At 41.5% G+C, this 22,495-nt stretch overlaps 1 protein-coding gene across 1 annotated transcript in view; it reads left to right on the forward strand.

Annotated features, from left to right (window-relative positions):
- The first annotated feature begins 20,362 nt into the window (after positions 1-20,362).
- The window catches only part of TM9SF2 (transmembrane 9 superfamily member 2), a 71,711-nt gene continuing 69,578 nt past the window's right edge, over positions 20,363-22,495 (forward strand). The window contains exon 1 of the mRNA XM_023738544.1: positions 20,363-20,651. Within this exon, the coding sequence (XP_023594312.1) occupies positions 20,481-20,651 (171 nt within the window). The 5' untranslated portion in view covers positions 20,363-20,480. The remainder of the gene's footprint in view (positions 20,652-22,495) is intronic.

Here is a 22,495-nt window from a genome sequence, read left to right on the forward strand (position 1 = left end):
TGTGATATTAATGATATTGTTTGATAATTTCTGCATTAGATTGGATCAGCTTTCTTGGAAATGGGCATAAATATGGATCTTTTCCAGTTGGTTGACCAGATAGCTGTCTTCCAAGTTTATTGGCATAGATGAGTAAGTGTTTCCAGCATTGTATCTGTTTGTTGAAACATTTCAATTGGTATTCCGTCAGTACTGGGAGCTTTGTTTTTCACCAGTGCCTTCAGTGCACATTGGACCTCTTCCTTCAGTACCATTGGTTCCTGATCATATGCTACCTCTAGAAATGGTTGAACATTGACTAGTTCTTTTTGGTATGGTGATTTTGTGTATTCCTTCCATCTTCTTTTGATGCTTCCTGCATCACTTAATATTATTTAAAATTGTTTAAAACATTCATGGGACAACAAAAATTATTTGTTGTTTATCTGAAATTCAATTGTAGTTGGCATCCTGTATTTTATCTGACAACCCTAGTTAGAAGTCACAACTACAGTGGAGAATGACTGAATTGGGCACTAGGTTCTAAAGTCAGCACATTTGGCAAAATTGAATAAGCCCAGGGACTTGGGGAGCATAGTCTCGGGGGACATCTAGCTCAATTGGCATAACATAGTTTATAAAGAAGATGTTTTACATCCCACTTTGGTGAGTAGCGTCTGGGGTCTTAAAAGCTTACAAGTGGCCATCTAACATACATCTATTGTTCCCATCACTTTCAGGGCAAAGGCAAATGAAGAAAATCAAAGACACAAGGAAAATATTAGTCCAAAGGACTAATGGACCACGTGAACCATGGCCTCCACCAGCCTGAGCCCAGAAGAACTAGACGGTGCCTGGCTACCACCCCGACTGCTCTGACAGGGATCACAACAGAGGGTCCCAGACAGAGCTGGAGAAAAATGTAGAACAAAATTCTAATTCACAAAATAAGACCAGACTTACTGGCCTGACAGAGACTGGAGAAACCCCGAGAGTATGTCCCCAAGACACCCTTTTAAATTAGTACTGAAGTCACTCCTGAGGTTTACCCTTCAGCCAAAGATTAGGCAGGCCCATAAGACAAACAATAATACATGTAGCTCAACCATGTATAGGAGCCTAAACGTGCACACCAGCCCAGGGGCAAGGACAAGAAGGTAGGAGGGGACAGGAAAGCTGGACGAATGGTAATGGGGAACCCAAGGTTGAGAAGGGCAGAGTGTTGACACGTCGCAGGGTTGGCAACCAATGTCACAAAACAATATGTGCATGAATTGTTTAATGAGAAACTAATTTGCTCTGTAAACCTTCACCTAAAGCACAATTTAAAAAAAAATTGTATAAGGCCAAAGTAACCCTTGGGAGTCCTTTCAATAGCTTTCAGAGTTCAGTATGCATGTTGTTCTGCCTTGAACCCTATATGGTAATTTTTATGCACAATGAAATTAAGAACTTCTCAAGGAATAAAACGAAGCCCAAGGGTATATGCCCGGTCATTCAAACCACTTCACTCTTGTGTAGATAGATATGGGAAGGGATGGGTGGGAAAGTTTAAAGTGTTTCTGCTTGCCTTCAAGCTTTATTCTGTTTTAATATCAGGCTTCTAATATGTTTAAACAGGTTAATATATTTATTGGTAGTTGTGGTGGTTAAGCAAGATACAATATAAAATTCATCTTACATGGGAATTATATTCTAAAGTTAGCTCTCAGGAAAAACATGACCATGTTGTGACTCCACCAAATTATTTTTTTACAGTTACCCTTCAGTCTATACTTCCCAACTCCCTCAGTCTAATTTTTATTTCCAATAAACATTCTACCTCAAAATTATGTTTAAATGTTTTTCTTCTGGAAGAACTTGTGTATTTTGGAGCATTTACCAGCTGCTTAAGAGTAATCATGGAGCCCTGGTGGTGTAGTGGTTAAGAGCTCAGCTGCTAACCAAGAGGTCAGCAGTTCAAATCCACCAGCCACTTCTTGGAAACTCTATGGGGCAGTTCCACTCTGTCCTATAGGGTTGCTATGAGTGGGAATTGACTCCACGGCAATGGGTTTTAAGAGTAATCACGGTAAAGAGCCTCCTATCTCTTGTGCAATAATGTCCTGTTTCATGGGTTCTTTGTCTTTGTTTCTTTTTATGGATTCTTTTTTAAAAACATTGCCCAATATTTTATATTAGTGAAATACACCTAGGGGTGCTCAGAAGTTTCAAATCAATCATAAACCAGGAGTCCAAAGCAAAATGTGCAAAATGATGTATTCATTTCTCTTCAACACATTCTGTGAATGACATTCAAATCTCATTTATGTCTAGCGTATTCAAAATATTCCCATGAAATAAAAAAATTGTAATCCCAACCAACGTTTTGTTTTTATAGGATTTGACCTGTAGTAAAAGGCACTGTCATATTGTCTGCATTCTCTTCAATATATTTAGATCAATACATATTAAGTTCAATACATTCATATTGATATATGTATAAAAATGTTCAGATTGTCATTTTACATATTAGATATATTGCTCCTTTTGTTAGTTAGTAATATCTGAGAACACTGACTTCCTTATATGCTGCTTTCCAAATCCCACATGGCATAAAAGAATCATGTGGCTCTAGTCATATCGTTACGGTCTCTGGGAAATCTTGTTCACTTTGAAATAGATTGGCAGGTTGGGAAGCAACTCAAAAATTTACAAATAAGTATACACACACATATACATATATAAATGTACACATAAATATACGTATATATAAATATTTAAACTTCCTAAAATGGACATTTTCAAGCACGTGAAAGTAGAGAGAATGACATAACGAGCCTCCCTATACCCAGTACCTGCATGAGCCCTGGTTGTGAAATGGTTAAAGTGATCAACTGCCAACCAAAAGGTCGGTGGTTCAAAACCACCAGCAGCTCCATGGGAAAAAGATGTGGCAGTCTGCTTACATAGATATTTACAGCCTTGGAAACCCTATGGAGTTGCTATGAGTCGGAATCAACTCTATAGCAGTGGGTTTGATTTGGTTTGGTTTTATACCCAATATCCAGCTTCAGTGATAATCAGCATTTTGATAATAATAACATGTATTTTAATAAACTTTCTATTGAAGTATAACACATACAGAGCAGTGCACAAATCCTAAGTGTACAGCTCTATGAATTATTATGAAGTAACTGCATGCAGATAACCACCCAAATCAAAATCCAGAACATTACCAACACTCTGGAAGCCCCCACCCCAACCTTCCTCATCACTACCTCCTCATAGCTTCTTCATAGCTCATACCTACTCCCTTGAATTCTAACTTCATAGAGAAGTTTTGACTGCTTTTGAACTTCATATAAATAGAATCATACAAGTGTTCTTGCTGTCTGACTTTTTTTACTCAATATCATTTCTGTGAGATTAATGAGTATGATTATGTATCATAGTTGGTTCATTTTCATTGCTGTGTAGTACAGTTGGCCCTCCTATCCGAGCGTTCCACATCTGCGAATTCAACCAACCATGGATTGAAAATATTCAAAAAAAAAAAAAAAAAGAGAGAAGGTCCAAAAAAGCAAAACTCGGATTTGCCGCGCACAGAGCACTACAGTGAATCCACACGAATGAAACGGTGTGTAGGTCTACCCTGCTATAGCCTGCAGTCATTTCACAGATCCTCGGACTCTCTCCAGCACTCCTTACTGGAGCATTATTTGTCTTGCATTTCATTCGTTCGCTGCTTGTGTCGTGTGTACCCTATGGTGGTCGTGTCTGTACTGAACATGTACATTTTTTTCTTGTCATTATTCCCTAAACAATACAGTAGAACAACTATTTAAATTGTATTAGGTATTATGAGTAATTTAGAGATGATTTAAAGCATCCAGGAGGATGTGCATAGATTATATGCAAATACTGTTCGCCATTTTATATAAGGGACTTGAGCATCCTCAGATTTTGGTATCGCGGGGGTCCTGGAACGAATCCGCTGCAAATACCGAGCAACTACTGTATTCTATTATAGAACTATACTACAATTTATTTATCCATTCTTGATAGACATTTGAGTTCTGCTTTGGTGTACACGTCTTTTGGTAAATATATGTATGCATTTTGATTTAGGAGGCAAATTTGTGGGTCCCAGGATATGCGTACCAAAGAATTTTCCACAGTAATTGAACCAGTTTGCACTCTGTGAATGTTCCACTTGTTCCACATCCTTGTCGATATTTTGTATTGTCAGTCTTAAATCTGAGCTATTCCACTGTGTGGGTAGCAGTATCTTACTGAGGTTTTAATTTGTAATAGTCTAATGGTTAATGAGGTTGACCAACTTCTCATTTTTGTTGACCATTGGATGTTGTGGTTAAATGAGTCCTTTATGTGATCTTTTGCCTTGGTTCTTTGAAAGAAACAGCTGGAGAAATTTTCCCCCTAAGCCCTGAGGACTTACCCTTGCCCAAGTTTTCTAACCCAGAAGATTTGTTACTTTTGTCCAGGTTGATTGACACTTCCTAGCTAAACTGTAAACAATTTGTGGATTTATTCTTTTTGTCTGGCCCTAGGCTGAGCCTGTCATGTGATTGGTCTATTTCATGCACCTTGCAGGGATTGATCAATATACTTATGCAAATGAACTGTCTGTGATCTACTGAGAGGAGATTGGTCAGTTTGTGGCTCTGGTAGGAGAACCATGCCTTGAAATTGACAAGTAGTTTGCTTATATATGAAGCCAACCCCACAGAGGTTGGCAGCCAGAGACAGAAGGAAGAAAGAAAGAAGCAGAAAGAAGAAGTAAGAAGATAGAAGAAGCAGACAGAGGAGACAAGGAACCGCCTAAAAGAGCTGTCACACAGGTCAAGGGCTGTGTCATGGATTGAATTGTGTTAAATATGTGTAGCAATTTGGCTAGGTCATGATTCCCAGTATTGTGTGATTGTCCACCATTTTGTCATCTGATGTGAGTTTCTTATGTGTTGTAAATCTTGTCTCTATGATGTTAATGAGATGGCATTAGAGGCAGTTATGTTAATGAGGCAGGATTCAATCTACAAGATTAGGCTGTGTCTTAAGCCAATCTCTTTTGAGATACAAAAGAGAGAAGCGAGCAGGGAGACATGGGGCTCTCATACCACCAAGAAAGCAGCACCAGGAGCAGAGTGTGTCCTTTGGACCTGGGGTTCCTGCACTGAGAAGCTCCTAGTTCAGGGGAAGATTGATGACAAGGACCTTCCCCCAGAGCCAAGAGAGATAGAAAGCCTTCCCTTGGAGCTGACGCCCTGAATTTGGACTTCTAGCCTACTAGACTGTGAGAGAATAAATTTCTTTTTGTTAAAGCCATCCACTTGTGGTATTTCTGTTACAGCAGCACTAGTTAACTAAGACAGAATTTGGTAGTAGGAGTGGGGTGCTGCTGTAACAGATCTTAAAATGTGGAAGCAGTTTCAAAACTGTGAATGGACAGAGGCTGGAAGAGTTTTAAGATTGCCTTGAAGAGACTGTTGGTGGAATTACGGATGTCAAAGACAATTCTGGTGAGGACTTAGAAGGAAGTGAAGAAAGCTGTTACACTGGAGATGGCGCAGACAGCAAGAAGCAGCAGCAGAGAAACGGCAGCAGCAGAACCAGGAGACCAGCTCGAAAAGGTGTGGGAGCCAACCCACAGAGTGAGAGAGCTGAGTGCCTTCTGGCCAAAGTTTACTGGTGGAGTGGGGTGCCTCTAGCCACTTATCGGTGGAGCTACAGAGCCTTGGAACACTTGCCACAGCAGGGCAGAGGTGGGCAGTGAGGCCCAAGGGGCCAAGAGGCCAAGGAACCAGGAAGCAGAAGCTGAAGAGACAAGGAACGCAAGAAGCTGAGATGCCCTGGTCCCAAAGGGCGGAGTCATCACTCAGATGGACTAGGAGAATGGGACCGCACAAAGCTGAGGGAGCAGAGCTGCTGTTCCATTGGGCTTGGAAGGCAGAGCTGAAGCCCAGGGCCAAGGAGCCTCCACTAAGAATCCGGAGAGTGTGGCCAATACATAGAGCCTACAGGGCAGGGCCATTGTGTAAATCGTCTCAAAGAACAGAGGATTATTTTCAAGCATTGAGGGCTAATGTAATGCGTTCTGCTGATTTGCATGGTGGCTGTTATCCCTTCTTTCCCTCCAATTTCTCCCATTTGTAATGGAACTGTCTAGCTTGTGCCTGTTCCACCACTGTACTTTGGAAGAAGGTAACTTGTATTCTAGATTTCACAGATGAAGAGGAATTTTGGATTTTGAACTTGGACTTGGATTTAAGACTTCTGCTATGATACGGTAGGGTGAATATGTTACATGTGGCAAGGACATGAATTTGGGGCCCCAAACGGTGGGATGTCATGGATTGAATTGTGTCCCCCAAAAATACGTGTATCAATTTGGCTAGGTCATGACTCCCAGTCTTGTGTGATTGTCCACCATTTTGTCATCTGATGTGAGTTTCTTATGCGTTGTAAATCCTCTCTCTATGATGTTAATGAGATGGGATTAGTGGCAGTTATGTTCATGAGGCAGGACTCAATCTACAACATTAAATTGTGTTTTAAGCCAGTCTCTTTTAAGATATAAAAGAGAGAAGTGAGCAGAGAGACATGGGGACCTCATACCTCCAAGAAAGCAGCACCAGGAGCAGACAGCATCCTTTGGACCTGGGGTTCCTGGGCGGAGAAGCTCCTAGTCCAGGGGAAGATTGATGACAAGGACTTTCCTCCAGAGCCCACAAAAAGATAAAGCCTTCTAGTGGAGCTGATGGCATGAATTTGGACTTCTAACCTCCTAAACTGTGGAAGAATACACTTCTCTTTGTTAAAGCCATCCACTTGTGGTATTTCTGTTATGGCAGCACTAGATGACTAAAACAGAATGTAACACTGGAGACACTGAGAGGCCCGTAGCGGCCCTGCAGCAGAGTTGGTGGTGATGGCAGAAACTTGCTGCTAGGAATGCAGCTATAGGAGAACTGAACAAAACTGCCCAGCTAGGTCAGTTATCAGTGGGCAGGCCCAAAGGCCGAGAGGCCCGTCCTGAAAGAGCCAAGAAGAAGCCTGTCCTGAGGCGGCTGAGAGGAGGCCTGTCCTCAAGGGGTTGAGAGGAGGCCTGCATGGCTGAGAAGGGGCATGCATGGCAGAGAGAAAAGCCTTCTTGCTTACATGACCAAGAGGAACTAAGAGAGCTGTCCTGCACTGAAGAAAGGAGGGATGTGCTCTCCACTTCAGGGGAACCTTCCAGACTTCACCTACATGCTTCCTGATCCTGATCTTGAGTCATAGCCTGTTGATCCTTATCCTGAATTGTACCCTTTTACTTCCTTAATAAACCATTTAACTGTAAGTATGATCTGTGAGTTCTCTGTGGCCATTGCAATGGATTATCGGACCCAGAAGAGAAGTAGAGAGTGGCATGGGAGGGACGACTGGTGTCAGAATTGGTAAAAAGTTTAGAGAGTAGAAGTATGTCTGACCTCCACCTCCTGGGAATCATCTTTGTGCTGATGGTGATTCGCATTACCCGCATGAAGTTATACAGGTTCTGATGTTACTATTACTACCCCTACCATTTTACAGATATTTACTCTTGTGATGTGCCTGCTCCAGTCTCTTGTTCACATTTCTATTTAGTTATCTTTTTAAAAAATTGATTTTTGAGACTTCTTATATTCTTATTGGTGAGACTACATCTCACATACTTTGGCCATGTTATCAGGAGGGATCAGTCTCTGGAGAAGGACAGCATGCTTGGTAAAGTAGAGGGCTAGTGAAAAAGAAGACCCTCAACAAGATGGATTGACACAGTGGCTGCAACAATGGGCTCAAGCATAACAGCAATTGTGAGGATGGCTCAAGACCAGACAGTGTTTTATTCTGCTGTACATAGGGTCACTATGAGTCGGAACCGACTCCACGGCACCTAACAATAACAACGTATTCTTGATAGGATCTCTCTACTGGTTATAAACCAAAAAACCATACTCATTGCCATTGAGTTGATTCCAACTCATAGCGACCCTACAGGACAGAGTAGAGGGTTTCCAAGGCTGTCAATCTTTATGGAAGCAGAATGCCACATCTTTTCTCCTGCAAGATTCCTAGGGGTACAAAAGAAAGTAAACAAATCATTTAAGGTACTAATATTATTGTTCACTGCCTCATTTACAGGATGTGCTTTTAAAAATCTATAAAAATTATCACAGTGTGCGTTTTAGTGTTGGGGTTTATTCAGTGGTCTAATATTTTTGTAGAAGTTTTCAGAAAAAAGACAAAAATCTATACTGATAGAGGAATGAATGGCTGGCTGATTACCTAGACAAGGTGCCTACTACATGGCATTATATTCATGAGAAACAGAAAAGCAGCCCCTCACATCAGGAGCTGGCCTATTACTCACAACTAGGCCGTGGCATTCTCCTGTTGAATATAAACAATTTCACAGAGCATCAGCATCAAGCAAGCCCAGTCTGTGATCATGATGGGTCAAGACAAAAATACGACTTTTTTTTTAAATCATACTTTAGATGAAGGTTTACAGAGCACACTTGTTTCTCATTAAACAATTAATACACATATGGTTTTGTGACATTGGTTGGCAACCCCTGACATATCAACATTCTCCCCTTCTCTGCCTTGAGTTTCCCATTACCAGCTTTCCTGTCCCTTCCTGCCTTCTCATCCTTGCCCCCGGGGCTGGTGTGCCCATTTAGTCTCGTTTTGTTTTATGGGCCTCTCTAATCTTTGGCTGAAGGGTGAACCTCAGGAGTGACTTCATTACTGAGATATAAAGGTGTCCAGGGGCCATACTCTCAAGGTTTTTCCAGTCTCTCTCAGACCAGTAAGTCCAGTCTTTTTTTTTTTTGGTGAGTTAGAATTTTGTTCAACATTTTTCTCCAGCTCTGTCCAGGAACCTCTATTGTGATCCCTGTCAGAGCAGTCGGTGGTGGTAGCCAGGCACCATCTAGTTGTGCTGGACTCAGTCTGGTGGAGGCTGTGGTACTTGTGGTCCATTAGTCCCTTGGACTAATCTTTCCCTTATGTTTTTGGTTGTTTTCATTCTCCCTTACTCCAGACGGGGTGAGACCGGTGGAATATCTTAGATGGCCACTCGCAAGCTTTTAATACCCTAGATGTTACTCACCAAAGTAGAAGGTAGAACATTTTCTTTGTAAACTGTGTTATGCCGATTGAGCTAGATGTTCCCCGAGATCATGGTTGCCACAGCCCTCAGCCCAGTAATTTGGTTCTCAGGGTTTAGATGTGTCTATGGAGCTTCCATGACCTTGCCTTGGACCAGTTATGATGGCTTCCCCAGTATTGTGTACTGTTTTACCCTTTACCAAAGTTACCACTTATCTATTGTCTATTTAGTGTTTTTCTCTCCCTACCCCTCCCTCATAACCATCAAAGATTGTTTCGTTTTGTGGGTAAATCTTTTAATGAGTTTTTATGGGAGTGGTCTCATACAATATTTGTCCTTTTGTAATTGACTTATTTCATTGAGCATAATACCCTCCAGATTCGTCCACGTTGTGAGAGGCTTCCCAGATTCATCATTGTTCTTTATTGTTATGTAGTATTCCATTGTGTGTATGTACCATAGTTTATCATTCATCTGTTAATGGGCACCTAGGTTGTTTCCATCTTTTTACTATTGTGAACAATGCTACAATGAACACAGACATGCATACGTCTATTTGTGTGACAGCTTTTATTTCTCAAGGAGGTATTCCTAGGAGTGGGATTGCAGGATCATACAGTATTTCTATTTCTAGCTTTTTAAGGAAGCACCATATCATTTTCCAAAATGGTTGTATTATTTTACATTCCCACCAGCAGTGCATAAGAGTTCCAATCTCCCAGCAGCCCCTCCAACATTTATTATTTTCTGTTTTTTTGATTTGTGCCAATAATACCAGGGTGACATGTTATCTCATTGTGGTTTTGATTTGCATTTCTCTAATGGCTAGTGATCGTGCGCATTTCCTCATGTATCTCTTAACCACTTGAATGTCTTCTTTGGTGAAGTGTCTGTTCATACCCTTGGCCCATTTTTTAACTGGATTATTTGTCTTTTTGTTGTAGAGGTGTTGGATTTTCCTGTAGATTTTAGAGATTAGAACTTTTTCGGACTTGTCCTAGCCAAAATTGTTTCCCAGTCTGTAGGTTCTCTTTTTACTCTTTTGCTGAAGTTTTTTGATGAGCACAGTGTTTAATTTTTAGGAGATCTCAGTTATCTAGCTTATCTTCTAGTGTTTATGTACTGTAAGTTATGGTTAGTACGCTGTAAATGCTGTGTATTAGGGCCTCTAGCATTGACTCTATTTTTTTCTTTGATCTTTATAGTGTTTGGTTTTATATTTAGATCTTTGATTCATTTTGAATTAGTTTTTGTGTATGGTGTGAGTACGGGTCCTGTTTCATTTTTTTGCAGATGGACATCCAGTTTTGCCAGCACCATTTGTTAAAAAGACTCTCTTTTCCCCATTTGATGGACTTTGGGCCTTTGTCAAATATCAGGTGATCATAGGTGGATGGATTTACATGTGGGTTCTCAATTCTTTTCCATTCATCAATGTTTCTGTTGTTACCAATACCAGGCTGTTTTGACTACCGTAGCTGTATGGTAGGTTCTGAGGTCAGGTAGTGCTAGTCCTCCTACTTTATTCTTCTTCTTCAATAGTGTTTTACTTATCTGGGACCTCTTCCCTTTCCATGTAAAGTTAATGATTAGTTTTCCCATCTCTTTAAAGAATACTGTTGGTATTTGGATGGGGATTGCATTGTATTTGTAGATTGCTTTTGGTAGAATTGACATTTTCACGATGTTAAGTCTACCTATCCATGAGCATGGTATGTTTTTCCATTTATGTATGTCTCGTTTGGTTTCTTGCAGTAGTGTTTTGTATTTTCTTTGTATAGGTCTTTTACATCCCTGACTAAATTTATTCCTAAGTAACTTATTTTTTTAGGGACTATTATCAACGGTATTGTTTTCCTGATTTCCTTTTCATCATTCTCTTTATTGTCATATAGCAATCCAACAGATTTTTGAATGTTTATCTTGTATACTGCTACTCTGCTGAATCTTTCTATTAGTTCAAGTACTTTTCTCATGGAGTCTTTTGGATTTTCTGTGTATAGTATCATATCATCCACAAATAGGGACAGTTTATCATCCACAAATAGGGACAGTTTAACTTCTTCCTTACCAATTTGGATGCCCTTTATTTCTTTTCCTTGCTTTATTGCTCTAGCTAGGACTTCCAGCACAATGTTAAACAGGTGTGGTGATAAAAGGCATCCTGGTCTTGTTCCTATTCTCAAGGAGAATGTTTTCAGCCTCTCTCCATTAAGAATGATGTTGGCTGTTGGTTTTGCATAGATGCCATTTATTATGTTGAGGAATTTTCCTTCTGCACCTATTTTATTGAGAGTTTTTATCAAGAATGGGTGTTGGACTTTGTCGAATGCCTTTTCTGTCAATTGAGATGATCATGTGATTCTTTTATTTATGTGGTAGATTACATTGATTGATTTTCTAATGTTGAACCATCCTTGCATACCTGGTATGAATCCTACTTGGTTGTGGTGTATTGTTTTTTTGATATGATGCTGAGTTCTATTGGCTAAAATTTTGTGGAGAATTTTTGCATCTATATCATGAGAGATATTGGTCTGTAATTTTCTTTTTTTGTGGTGTCTTTGCCTGGTTTTGGTATCAGGATTATTCTGGCTTCATAGAATGAATTCAGAAGTATCCCTTCCTTTTCTGTGTTCTGAAATAATTTGAGCAGTATGCTATGAGCTCTTCTCTGAATGGTAGAATTCTCCAGTGAAGCCATCTGGGCCAGGGCTTTTTTGTTGTTGTTGGGAGTTTTTTTTATTACCTTTTCAATGTCTTCTCTTGTTATGGGTCTGCTCAGATTTTCAACTTCAGTTTGTGTTGGTTTTAGTAGGTAGTGGGTTTCTAGAAATTTGTCCACTTCCTCTAGGTTTTCAAATTTGTTGGAGTATAGTTTTTCATAGTACTCTGTTTTAATCCTCTCCTTTCAGTTGGGTCTGTTGTAATGTCCTCTGTCTCATTTCTTATTTGAGTTATTTGTGTTCTCTTCTGTTTTTCTCTTGTCAATTTTGTTGATTCTTTCAAAGAACCATCTTTTTGTTTTGTTGATTTTTTCTATGCTCTGTTTCATTTATTTCTGCTCTGATCTTTATTATTTCCTTTCTTCTAGTGGCTGTGGGCTTCTTTTGTTGTTCTCTTCCTATTTGTTCCAATTTTGTAGCTAATGTTTTGATTTTGTCACTTTCTTCTTTTTTGATGTGTGCCTCTATTGCTATAAATTTACTTCTGAACACTGCCTTTGCTGTATCCCAAAGGTTTTGGTATGATGTGTTTTCATTCTCATTTGATTTTAGGAATTTTTTGATCCCATCTTTAATTTCTTCTATTACCAAGTGGTTTTTAAGCAGGGTGTTGTTCAGTTTCCATGTATTTGATTTTTTTTCCTTGCTCTTCCTGTTATTAATTTCTTCTTTGATGGTGTTGTGATCAGAGAAAATACTTTGTATTTTCACAGTGTTTTGGATTTTGTTGAGGGTTGCTTTGTGGCCTAAGATGTGGAGAATGTTCCATCTAGGTTGGAAAAGAATGTGTACTTTGCTGCTATTGTGTGGAGAGTTCTATATATGTCTGTGAGGTCAGGTTGGCTGATTGTGGCCTTTAGACCTTCTGTATCTTTGTTGAATTTCTTTCCGGATGTTCTGTCCTTTAACGAGAGTGGTGTATTGAAGTCTTCTACTATTATAGTGGATCTGAGTGTTGTTAAAGTGTGTTTTATGTATTTTGGAGCCCTGTCATTGGGTATCTAGATATTCATTATGGTTATGTCTTTGTGGTGGATTGTTCCTTTAAACATTATATAATGTCCTTCTTCGTCTTTTATGGTGGATTTTGTTTTAAAGTCTATTTTATCTGAGATTAGTATTGCCACACCTGCTCTTTTTTGGTAGCTGTTTTTTGATATATGTTTTCCATTCTTTGATTTTCAATAAATTTATGTCTTTGTTTCTAATGTGTGTCTCTTGTAGAAAGCATGTCGATGGGTCCTAGTTTTTTATCCATTCTATCTCTGTCTGTCTCTTTATGGGTGCATTTAAGCCATTTATATTCAGTGTGATTATTGATAGGTGTGAGTTTATTGCCCTCATCTTGTAGTGCTCTTTTTTGTGGTGCTGACGTTTTCTTTGTTCCTCTCACTCTTCTGTGCTGAATTTCTTTTGTTTGTGGATTTTTTTCATTTCTTTTGTTTTTGTAGATTTGATGTTTACTGAGACTTTATGTTTTTCTTCTTTATTTTGAAGAGTAGGTTTGTTAACTTTCTTTGTGGTTACCTTGAAATTTACCCCAATCTTCCGAAGTTTAAACTAGTCTTTTATTACTTAATAATGCCTTGACTTCCTCTCTATTTGGAAGTTCTATACCTACACCGTTTATTACCTCTTTTATTGTTCTGATGATGTTGTCACTTACAGATTGACCTCTCTGGTTCCCTGCTGTAAATTTTTTAGTTTTTCTTTTTATCCTTGAGAGTTCATTATTTAGGTTGGTATCTGGCTGATGCCTTATGTGCTAGATTCAGGTTGTTGTCTGATGTTGTTGGTTCTCTAACCGAAGGACTCCCTTTAATAATTTTTGAAAAACACGACCACTTTGTAATCATATCTAATCACTGACAAAAACCTGAGTATTGTCCAAATCACAAAATGTCCAAGGATCCCCTGTCTTGGCTAAGAATAGTGACTGCTGCTTCTTTACCAATTATAGCTTTACCCTTAGTCTAGTCTTCCTTCCTTCTAAATAAGAGTTATTAAGATATCCAATCTTAAGAATCACCCGATTCCTGATAGCATCCAATCCAGAACAAAGCTCTACTTCTTTAAACCCTCCCCCAAATCACCAAACTCAAGCCCAAATCTGATAATGAATTCTTTTCTAACACCGTCTTACTGAGATGCCCCATGATTCTGCATAGTGTGCATTCCTCATTGCTGCAATGAGTAGTAAATCTAACTTGGTCAACCACAGATGTGTTCCTGGTAGCATTTGGCTGGAGGGAATTGACATTGGAGAATCCAGGACAATCCAACAGCCTGAGACATCTTGTCAGGACACTAAAGATGCACCTGTTTCTCAGAGGTGAATTTATATTAGTTGTTGTTATATTAGCTACAGATAACAGAAACTAATAGATAAATAAAATTACAAATTTATTTATTTATAAAAAGAAGTAAAACCCCAGAGAAGTCAGAATGGCAAATATAGGAATACAGTATATTAGTGGTTGCCTGAGGTTAGGTGTGCAAAAGGGGATTACATGTAAAAACGCATGAGGGATCTTATTGGGGTGATGGAAATGTTCAAAAACTGTTATTATGGTGATAGTTGCATAACTCAGAAAATTTACCAAAACTCATTGTATTGTACACTTAAAATGAATGAATTGCATAGTATGTAAATCATACCTCAATAAAATTGTTAAAAGAAAAATCCAGAGAAGACCAGGTATTTGAATCCAGCAGCCAAACATTCTCCCTTTGTAAGCAAACTTCATGGCAAGCCAAATTGGAATTAGAAAGCTGGTTGGTGGCATAAATACAGACCAAGCAGAATTTGTTATGTGATTAGAATGTATCCATCTGCATCATAGAGTTATCCCATCAGCGACATTGCAGAGGCAGAATCTGTGGGGCTGCCTGTTGTCTTCCTGGAGTGGTAATTTGGTGTTTGCCTCTGTGGCCTTCATGTTTCCAGGTTCTGTTGGCATAATAATCCCTCTTCTTTTGGCACTCCTACTTTAGCTTATAAATCAAGTCATGTTGTTCTGGGAATCATTCTGTATCTTAAAATTTGAGATGATCTCTCATACCTTGGCTCTGACCTACCATGAGTTGGGTTTATAGCCTATCAGTTAAAGCTAATTTTATTTTCAAGTTGAGAGACTAGGCTAGGAGGGAAGGTGGTCAGCAATGACTCACTTTTTCTCCCTTGGACTATCACAGTTTTATATCAGAAGACAAAAGACAATAAGGTGATTTTTTTTTCTTCTAGAAAATCTTGAAAGTCCATTCATTTACAGACACAGAGCTGGCAGAATATAAGGTGTAATTCCTGCAAATGAAAGCAGCTTTGCTAACAATTTCAACTTGATACAGAAGTCAAATTGTCAGATAAAATACATGCAGGTCCCATGCAATATTTGAGATGTACTAAAAATTGTTTATCTGAAATTAAAATTTAACTGGGCATCCTATACTTTGATTTGTTAAATCTGGCAACCCTACACAGAAGTCGTAGAAAAATAGGCTGTCCAATTATTTTGGCCAAGAGGCTTGGAAGAGACAAATGCCAGATTGTTGTTGGGTGTCATAGAGTCAATCTAAGAGACCTCATGTGATAGAGTAGAAGTTCTCCACAGAGTTTTCTAGTTTAGTAAAGTAGAGGGTCAGTGAAAAAGAAAGATCCTCAACGAGATGGATTGACACAGTGGCTGCAACATTGGGCTCAAACATAGCAACGATTGTGAAGATGGAACAGGACCAGGACCGGGTGGTGTTTTGTTCTGTTGTACACAGAGTTGTTACGAGTCGGAACTGACTACGAGTCGGAACTGACTAGACGGCACCTAACAACAATCTTCAGGGAATTACCATAAGCCGCTGTGTGAGTTCGAATGGCCAACTTTTTAGTTAGCAGCAGAGTGGTTAGCTGTTGTACCACCAGGGCTCCTTTGCCAAGTTATTAAAGAGTCTTCAATTTGAGTGGGAAAATGGCATCTGTAGCACAGGAAAAGAGAAAATCATATCCCTCAAGCTTCACAGCCGCGTGAGAAGTATCAGTACTTCGAGAAAACGAGCGTCACAGTGAGGAAGACAATGGAAGGAAAATTTCATTTCTCTCTAGTTTAGAATGGGAAACCCCACTCCTCCCTTTGTCTTTCTAAATAGACTCAATAGCAAGGGTTACAGCCCGGGACAAAAGAGCCCACAAGGCAAACCGGTTGCTCTAGAGTTGATTCCGATTCATAGCGACCTGACGGGACAGAGAAGAACTGCTCCATAGGGTTTCCAAGGCTGTAATCTTTACAGAAGGAGCCCTGGTGGTGCAGTGGTTAAAGCCCTTGACTGCTGACTAAAAGGTTGGCGGCTCAACCCGCCAGCCGCTCCACGGGAGAAAGACCTGGCGATCTGCTTTCGTAAAGATTTCACAGCCTTGGAAACCCTATGGGGGCGTTCTACTCTGTCCTATAGGGTTGCTTTGAGTGGGAATTGACTGTACGTCAGTGGATAACCTAGGAAACCCCAGGCAATGCGTTCCCCCTGGAGAGGCGGCTCCGGAAGTAAGACGTCCTCACTGTCCGGCGGCCGAGCCCAGCCCACCGCCCCTCCCACCGGCCCCGGCCGCGCGGGATGACGTGTCTGAACTCCGGAGGCGGAAGCGGGAAGAGGTCGCGGGAGTAGGAGTTGGCGAGATGAGGCTGGATGGATCTGCGCATGCGCGATTCGCGCATTTGTCAGGCCGATTGTGTCTGGAGTCCAGTAACCATTTTTAATTGAGAAGCACTCCACCTCTCCAGGTTTTTGCTGATGCCTGGCGCGGAGGACTAATGAGGTGGCGGGGTTTTGAGCCAGAGAGTTGGGGAATGTTTGCCGCTGGGCGGGTCAGACCTCCCAGTGCGCTGCGGGCTCTGCCTCAGTTGTGGGGCAATCTCTTTCTCTTTCCCAGCCTCGTCTTCTGTAAAAAAAAAAAAAAAAAAAAAAAAGAAAAAAAGGAGGAGGTTAAACTTGTCTGGGAAGCTCTTAGGTTATTTCAGGGCAAAACTGCCATTCTAATTCAGATCAAGAACTTCTGGAGTACCACTCATCAAGTACTTTCAGATTTCTTGCGCCTTTTGTCTTTCCTTTTTTCCATTCGTCCACGGTTATTTACTGAGATCCTACTGCGAGCAAGACACTACTCTAGGCCCTGGGGATATACAGGTGAACAAGACTAGGTCCTTAACTCTTCTGGAGCTTATAAAAATGGGGGAGCGAGACAGTAAACAAACATAATTCCCTCGCCTTGCCGTCGAGTCGATTGCGACTCATGGCGACCCTATAGGACAGAGTAGAAGTGCCCCATAGTGTTTCCAAGGAGCAGCTGGTAGAGTCAAACTGCTGACTTTTAGGTTAGCAGCCAAGCTCTTAATAGTGGTAAATACTGTGGGATGCCAAGATGTTTAAACAGAAGAGTGGTATTAAGGGATTTTAGGATTTTATAAGATCGCTCTTGGCAAGAGTAGAAGCTGGAAGGCTATTGCAGTAGTCCAGGGGAACTATGACTTTGGACTAGGGTGGTGATGGAGTCGCTGTGTGGTGCACAGGGTTAAGTGCTGGACTACTAACTGAAAGATTGGTAGTTTGAACCCACCCATAGGCATTTTGGAAGAAAGGCCTGGCAATCTGCTTTTGAAAGGAGTGCAGTTCCCTGGCGACATGAGGTTGCCATGAGTCAGAATTGACTCACAGCAACTGGTTTGGTTTTTTAGGGAGGTGGTGGCCTAGTAGTTAGGAGCTGGCTGCTAACCAAAAGGTGAGCATTCGAACCCACCAGCCGGTTTGCAGGAGAAAGATGTGGCAGTCTGCTTCCATAAAGATTTACAGCCTTGGAAACTGTATGGGGCAGTGTTACCCTGTTCTATAGGGTCGCTATCAGTTGGAATCGACTAGAGGGCAATGGGTTTGGTGTTTTGTTTTGGCAGTGGACATGGAAAGTATTGGAAGAATTTAGTCTATAGTTCCGCAAACCCAAGGAACAGGATTTGCTGATGAGCTGCGTGGGAGAGTGAGCGAGGAGAAATTAGGGTTATCGCCTAGGTTTGGGGCCTGAGAAACACGTGGACTATGGTGCGTGTGCCGTTTCTAGAGGTGGGGAAAGTTAGGTGGGAGAAGGATGGGGTGGGGGCAGGGAGAGAGTGAAGGCCAAGCAGAGCATTCATCAGGCGGCTGGGTTTAATGGGGAGCCAAATTTGATTGTGACAAGAAATTATTCTGACTAAAATATTATCAGAACTAAGTATCGAGTTACAAGTTAACTTATGAAACCTTTGAAATTGTAATGAAAGTTATAAACCTTCCCTGGGGAAAATGTATAAACACCCACAAGAATTTAGATACGATTTCATGGGACTCAAAAGTTGCCTGAAGTCCATCGTTGCCCATTCTTGAATTCTGAGCTGGATGTACCGCCAGATTATACCAAAAACCCGTTGCCCTCCAGTCGATTCCCACTCATAGCAACCCTACAGAACAGAGTAGAACTGCCGCATAGAGTTTCCAAGGAGCCGCTGGTCGATTTAAACTGCAAGGTTAGCAGCCTAACACTTAACCACTGCGTCATGAGGGCTCCCCAGGTTATAGAGATGTTCCCAAACTATGCGCCTTGGCGCAGTGGCGTAAGTAGGGTGTGTGAAACCCGCTGTTGAAAATACTCTTGTATTGAAGAAACTAATTACTGTTTTAATCTCGCCGGAAAACTTCACTGCTGTGTTAGAATGATTCCAGACAATTTCCCAGGCGTGCATCACAAGTGTGAGCCCTATGAGAAGCCCTGAAAGTAACTTGGACAGAAGCAGGGGCGTCACCTGACCCGTCAGGTGGCCGAAGCCATCAGGAAGCATTAATTGACAAGGGTCCAAGCATATTTTTATGAAATTAGTTTCCTTAATTTGTCCATTTGTTATTTGAAATAAAGTAAACAGATAAGTACACTTTTTTTCTGGTGGTTTTATGGTGAGCGCTGCCTAGGCCCTCCGCCCAGGGCTCGGAAATATCTTCCGCCATGAGACCAAGCATTTAGCGGCGTCAGGTAAATAGAAGGTAGAGAACATCTAGACACTTTTCCACTGCTCAGACTCCTACTAGATTAACTTTTGTTATAAAAATGGCTGCTATTCCTCCTTACCAAGCAATGTAGATTTTACATCATTTTTTATTTACTCTTCATCACCTTAAGATGGGCGTTCTTTTCTTTCCACTTCTCAGTTGAAGAACCTGGGACTTGATTCCTTAGCTTGCCCAAGGTCACATAACTAGAATAGCGGTGTTCCAAAGCTGGAGCTCTTATGCAGTGCAAACTACGTTTGTAAGCAAGAATTGTATTTTGTTGTTCTGTTACCCCACAGCATAGATCAGTGGTTCTTCACTTTTTTGGGGGGCGGGTGTCACAAGACTTCTCTGAAAATTTAATGAAAGTTACAAAACTCTCCCTGAGGAAAACCTATAAACACCCGTAAGAATTTAGATAGGACTTCATGGGGCTCCAAACCTTCCTGAAGGACATTCTTGCCCATCCTTGAATTCTGAGCTGGATGTACCCCCAGGTTATGATTTCTTGCTATTACATAGGCCAAAATGGTACGTTCTCCTAAGTCTACAATTGAAATACAAAGCTCAATTGAATTGACTTTATGTCACCAAAAAAGCAAGTTTCTCATTGAAAGGTGCTCAGAAAATGCACTCCCCCCGCCCCCACACGCACACACATGTATGTGAACATAAACTGACATCATGTCACATCATCAAGAAGAAAAGTGACAGGGACTTGCTCAAGGGTTATCGCACCAAATTTCTCCTTTGCCAGAACTACTTTCCTTGTTGAGCTCCCAGGTGTGCCCATGTCTTCCTTGCAAGGAGATATCAACACTACCTTTTCCAAATCGTCTCTTCCTTTTTCTCCCATCTCATTTCCACCTTAAAGAGGTCTGTTTATTCTGTGCAAACAATCGCTGTCCCACGCAAGACTGCGCCACCCCTTCCAATGCTTGGAAAATGCATGTATCTCTGAATAGCTGACTGTTTGAGGTTTTGTAGCTAGTTCCTCCCTATCTGTTTCCTTATCTTGCTTCCAACCAGGTGTGTCTCTAATTTTTCCTTCCCACTCTGCCTATCTCCATATTCATCAGCAAATACTTTCTGGAGTACCTACTACTCTGTGATAAGGGTCGGAGTGCCGCGGGCAGTGTAGTGACAAAACCGTACGTTGTTTATGGGAAGTTTAACACAGCAAATGGTAAGCGCCGGACAAGCGGTACACTCCACTGTGCCCCAAGGGAGTTCTAGATCGGAATTTGGAATCAGAACAGGAGCGCCGGAACAGCTCCCAGTCCAGCTGGCCCCCGGAAAACCTGGAAAGTGGATTTTCTTCACGCTCCCTCCCGGAAACTCTTTGGGCCGCTTGGGGCCGCTCTCACCGAGCATGTGCAGACGGTGCTGCGCATGCTCTGCTGGGGTCCCGTTCGGTTTCTGTTGCGGGACCCGCGGAGTCTCCTAGCAGGACCGGAACTATCCGTCGCGGGGTCGGCCTCCTTCATCTCTGGTGGCCTTGTCGTCGTCTCCGAGTCTCCCCGTCCCTCCTTCCCTTTTTACCCTATAGGCTCGGCTGCTCTTTCCCCGAAACAGCCGTCATGAGTGTGAGGCTGCCGGCGTCGTCTCCACCTCGGTGGCCGCGGCTGTTGCTGCTGTCGCTGCTCCTGCTGGGGGCGGCCCCAGGCCCGCGTCGGGGCGATGCTTTCTACCTGCCGGGCCTGGCGCCCGTCAACTTCTGCGAGGAAGAAAAAAAGAACGGCGAGTGCAAGGTGGGTGAGGCCTGGCGGACCCAAGGTGCACTGTCGGAAGGGAAAGTCTCCTTCTATCCGGGAGAGCTGGGGTCCCCGGGTCGGAGCAGAGGGAAGGGGGTGTAGCAGTGGGTTGGGTCGAGTTTCCCCAGAAGCGCCTGGGCTCGGTCGCCTTTGGATTGGAGGTTCTGGAACGGCCCTTGTAGGGATAGATTCTGGAGGACTCAGTGGGCCTTCACGTCTTGCCGGCCAGGTAGCATGAGGAACTGTATTCAGTTTTCCTCGAGCAGGGACTGTGTGAATCGAGCTGCCTTGGAGTTGGGCTTCACGACTCCAAGCTTTTGAGTTGGATGAATGCTGGTCAGCAGTGGTTCCATGAGTGAGTCTCACGCCCTCTAAAGAAGTGGGCTGTCAGGCCCGCCCAAGTGAGCAACTCCAGCTTAGTTACAACTTTCATTAACTTTGAACTTCATTGCTTCCTGTTTTATTGTACTTTCCTGGAACTCCCGTTTGGTTATGAGAGTCTGTTCTTTCTAGCACTTTGATTTCTAACTTCACGGTTAGCAGCTGATTCCTTTTTTGTGAATTATAACACTGAGAACTGCAGAGATTACCTCGATAAAGAATTGCTGGAGCGATAGAGACACAATTTTTGCCTTTAAAGTGTGAACAAAATTTTTAATAGACAAAAAACATATAAAACCCCACTGTTTAGTTTATCTGAGATTGTTTTAAACACCTGAAAAGTTACATGAGAGGAGAAAGTAGTGGTTTCTTCCTGCGGCAAGTGCTGAAAACTTTGATCTTGTAAGACGTTCACACTCAAGGTTTTCAGTTTAACTGATAGAAAAAAAGGCAGAAGTCAAGTAACCTGCTTTCAGGTTACTCAGTGTAGGGCATGACGGTATACATACACAGTTATTTTGTTAAGTTGTTAAAACTTCCCATTTGGGGGATGAGGATCTCTTTGAAACCGTTACTAATTTTAATAATTCAAATAATCTTTCTGCAGGCTTTTACCACCTGTAAAACCCACTGCCATCCAGTCAATTCTGACTAATAGCGACCCTGTAGGACAGTGTAGAACTGCCCCACAGGGTTTCCAAGGCTGTAATCTTTACAGAAGCTGTCTGCCACATCTTTCTCCCAAGGAGCAGCTGATGGGTTCCAACTCCCGACTTTTGGGTTAGCAGCCCAGGGCTTTAACCACTGCACCACTGGGGCTCCTTTTACCACCTATAAATAGTTTTATTTACTAAGCGACTTTCTTTTAAGCTGGTGTTTATTTTATTACTGCTAATTTTACTGTCGCTGTGAATTTTGAGCATATTTTAGGGCATTTAAGAAGCCATTAAATTTTTCATAGCATTTTCCAGTTTCTGTTTAGATTTGTTAGCTGTCTTGAATGACATAGTGATACATCTGTTCAAAAACTAGGTTCTGTATAAATCTCTTAGGGTTTTTAAGGTTTATTCAAGTCTACTGATAGCACTTGAGTGCTTTAACTCTCATACCCTGCAGTACAAGAAGCTTCCCCCCCCCTTTTGGGAGTTCTGACTGAAAGAATATAGTGCTTTCAAGTGGCTGAAAGGAAGAGCTGTTCTTAAAAGCACACTGGTTTTTCCATTAAGTATTTTGTAATCAGCCTTTAAAGCCTGGTATTTGGCCTTTAAATTTAATTTTAGCAGCAATCAGATATTGTATTCTTTGTGCTTCCCAGATGAAAAATATATTCTCTGCCCTCTAGGAACTTCAAAGTAAGAGATATAAGCTTATGAACAGATTACTGAAATCTGATAGGTTATAAAAGATGGATGTCCAAAGTATTCTGAAACATAAATGAGGAAACATCTGTGGATTGGAGT

Source organism: Trichechus manatus, unplaced genomic scaffold, assembly GCF_000243295.1.
Source record: "Trichechus manatus latirostris isolate Lorelei unplaced genomic scaffold, TriManLat1.0 scaffold00118, whole genome shotgun sequence".
Classification (NCBI taxonomy): Eukaryota; Metazoa; Chordata; class Mammalia; order Sirenia; family Trichechidae; genus Trichechus; species Trichechus manatus.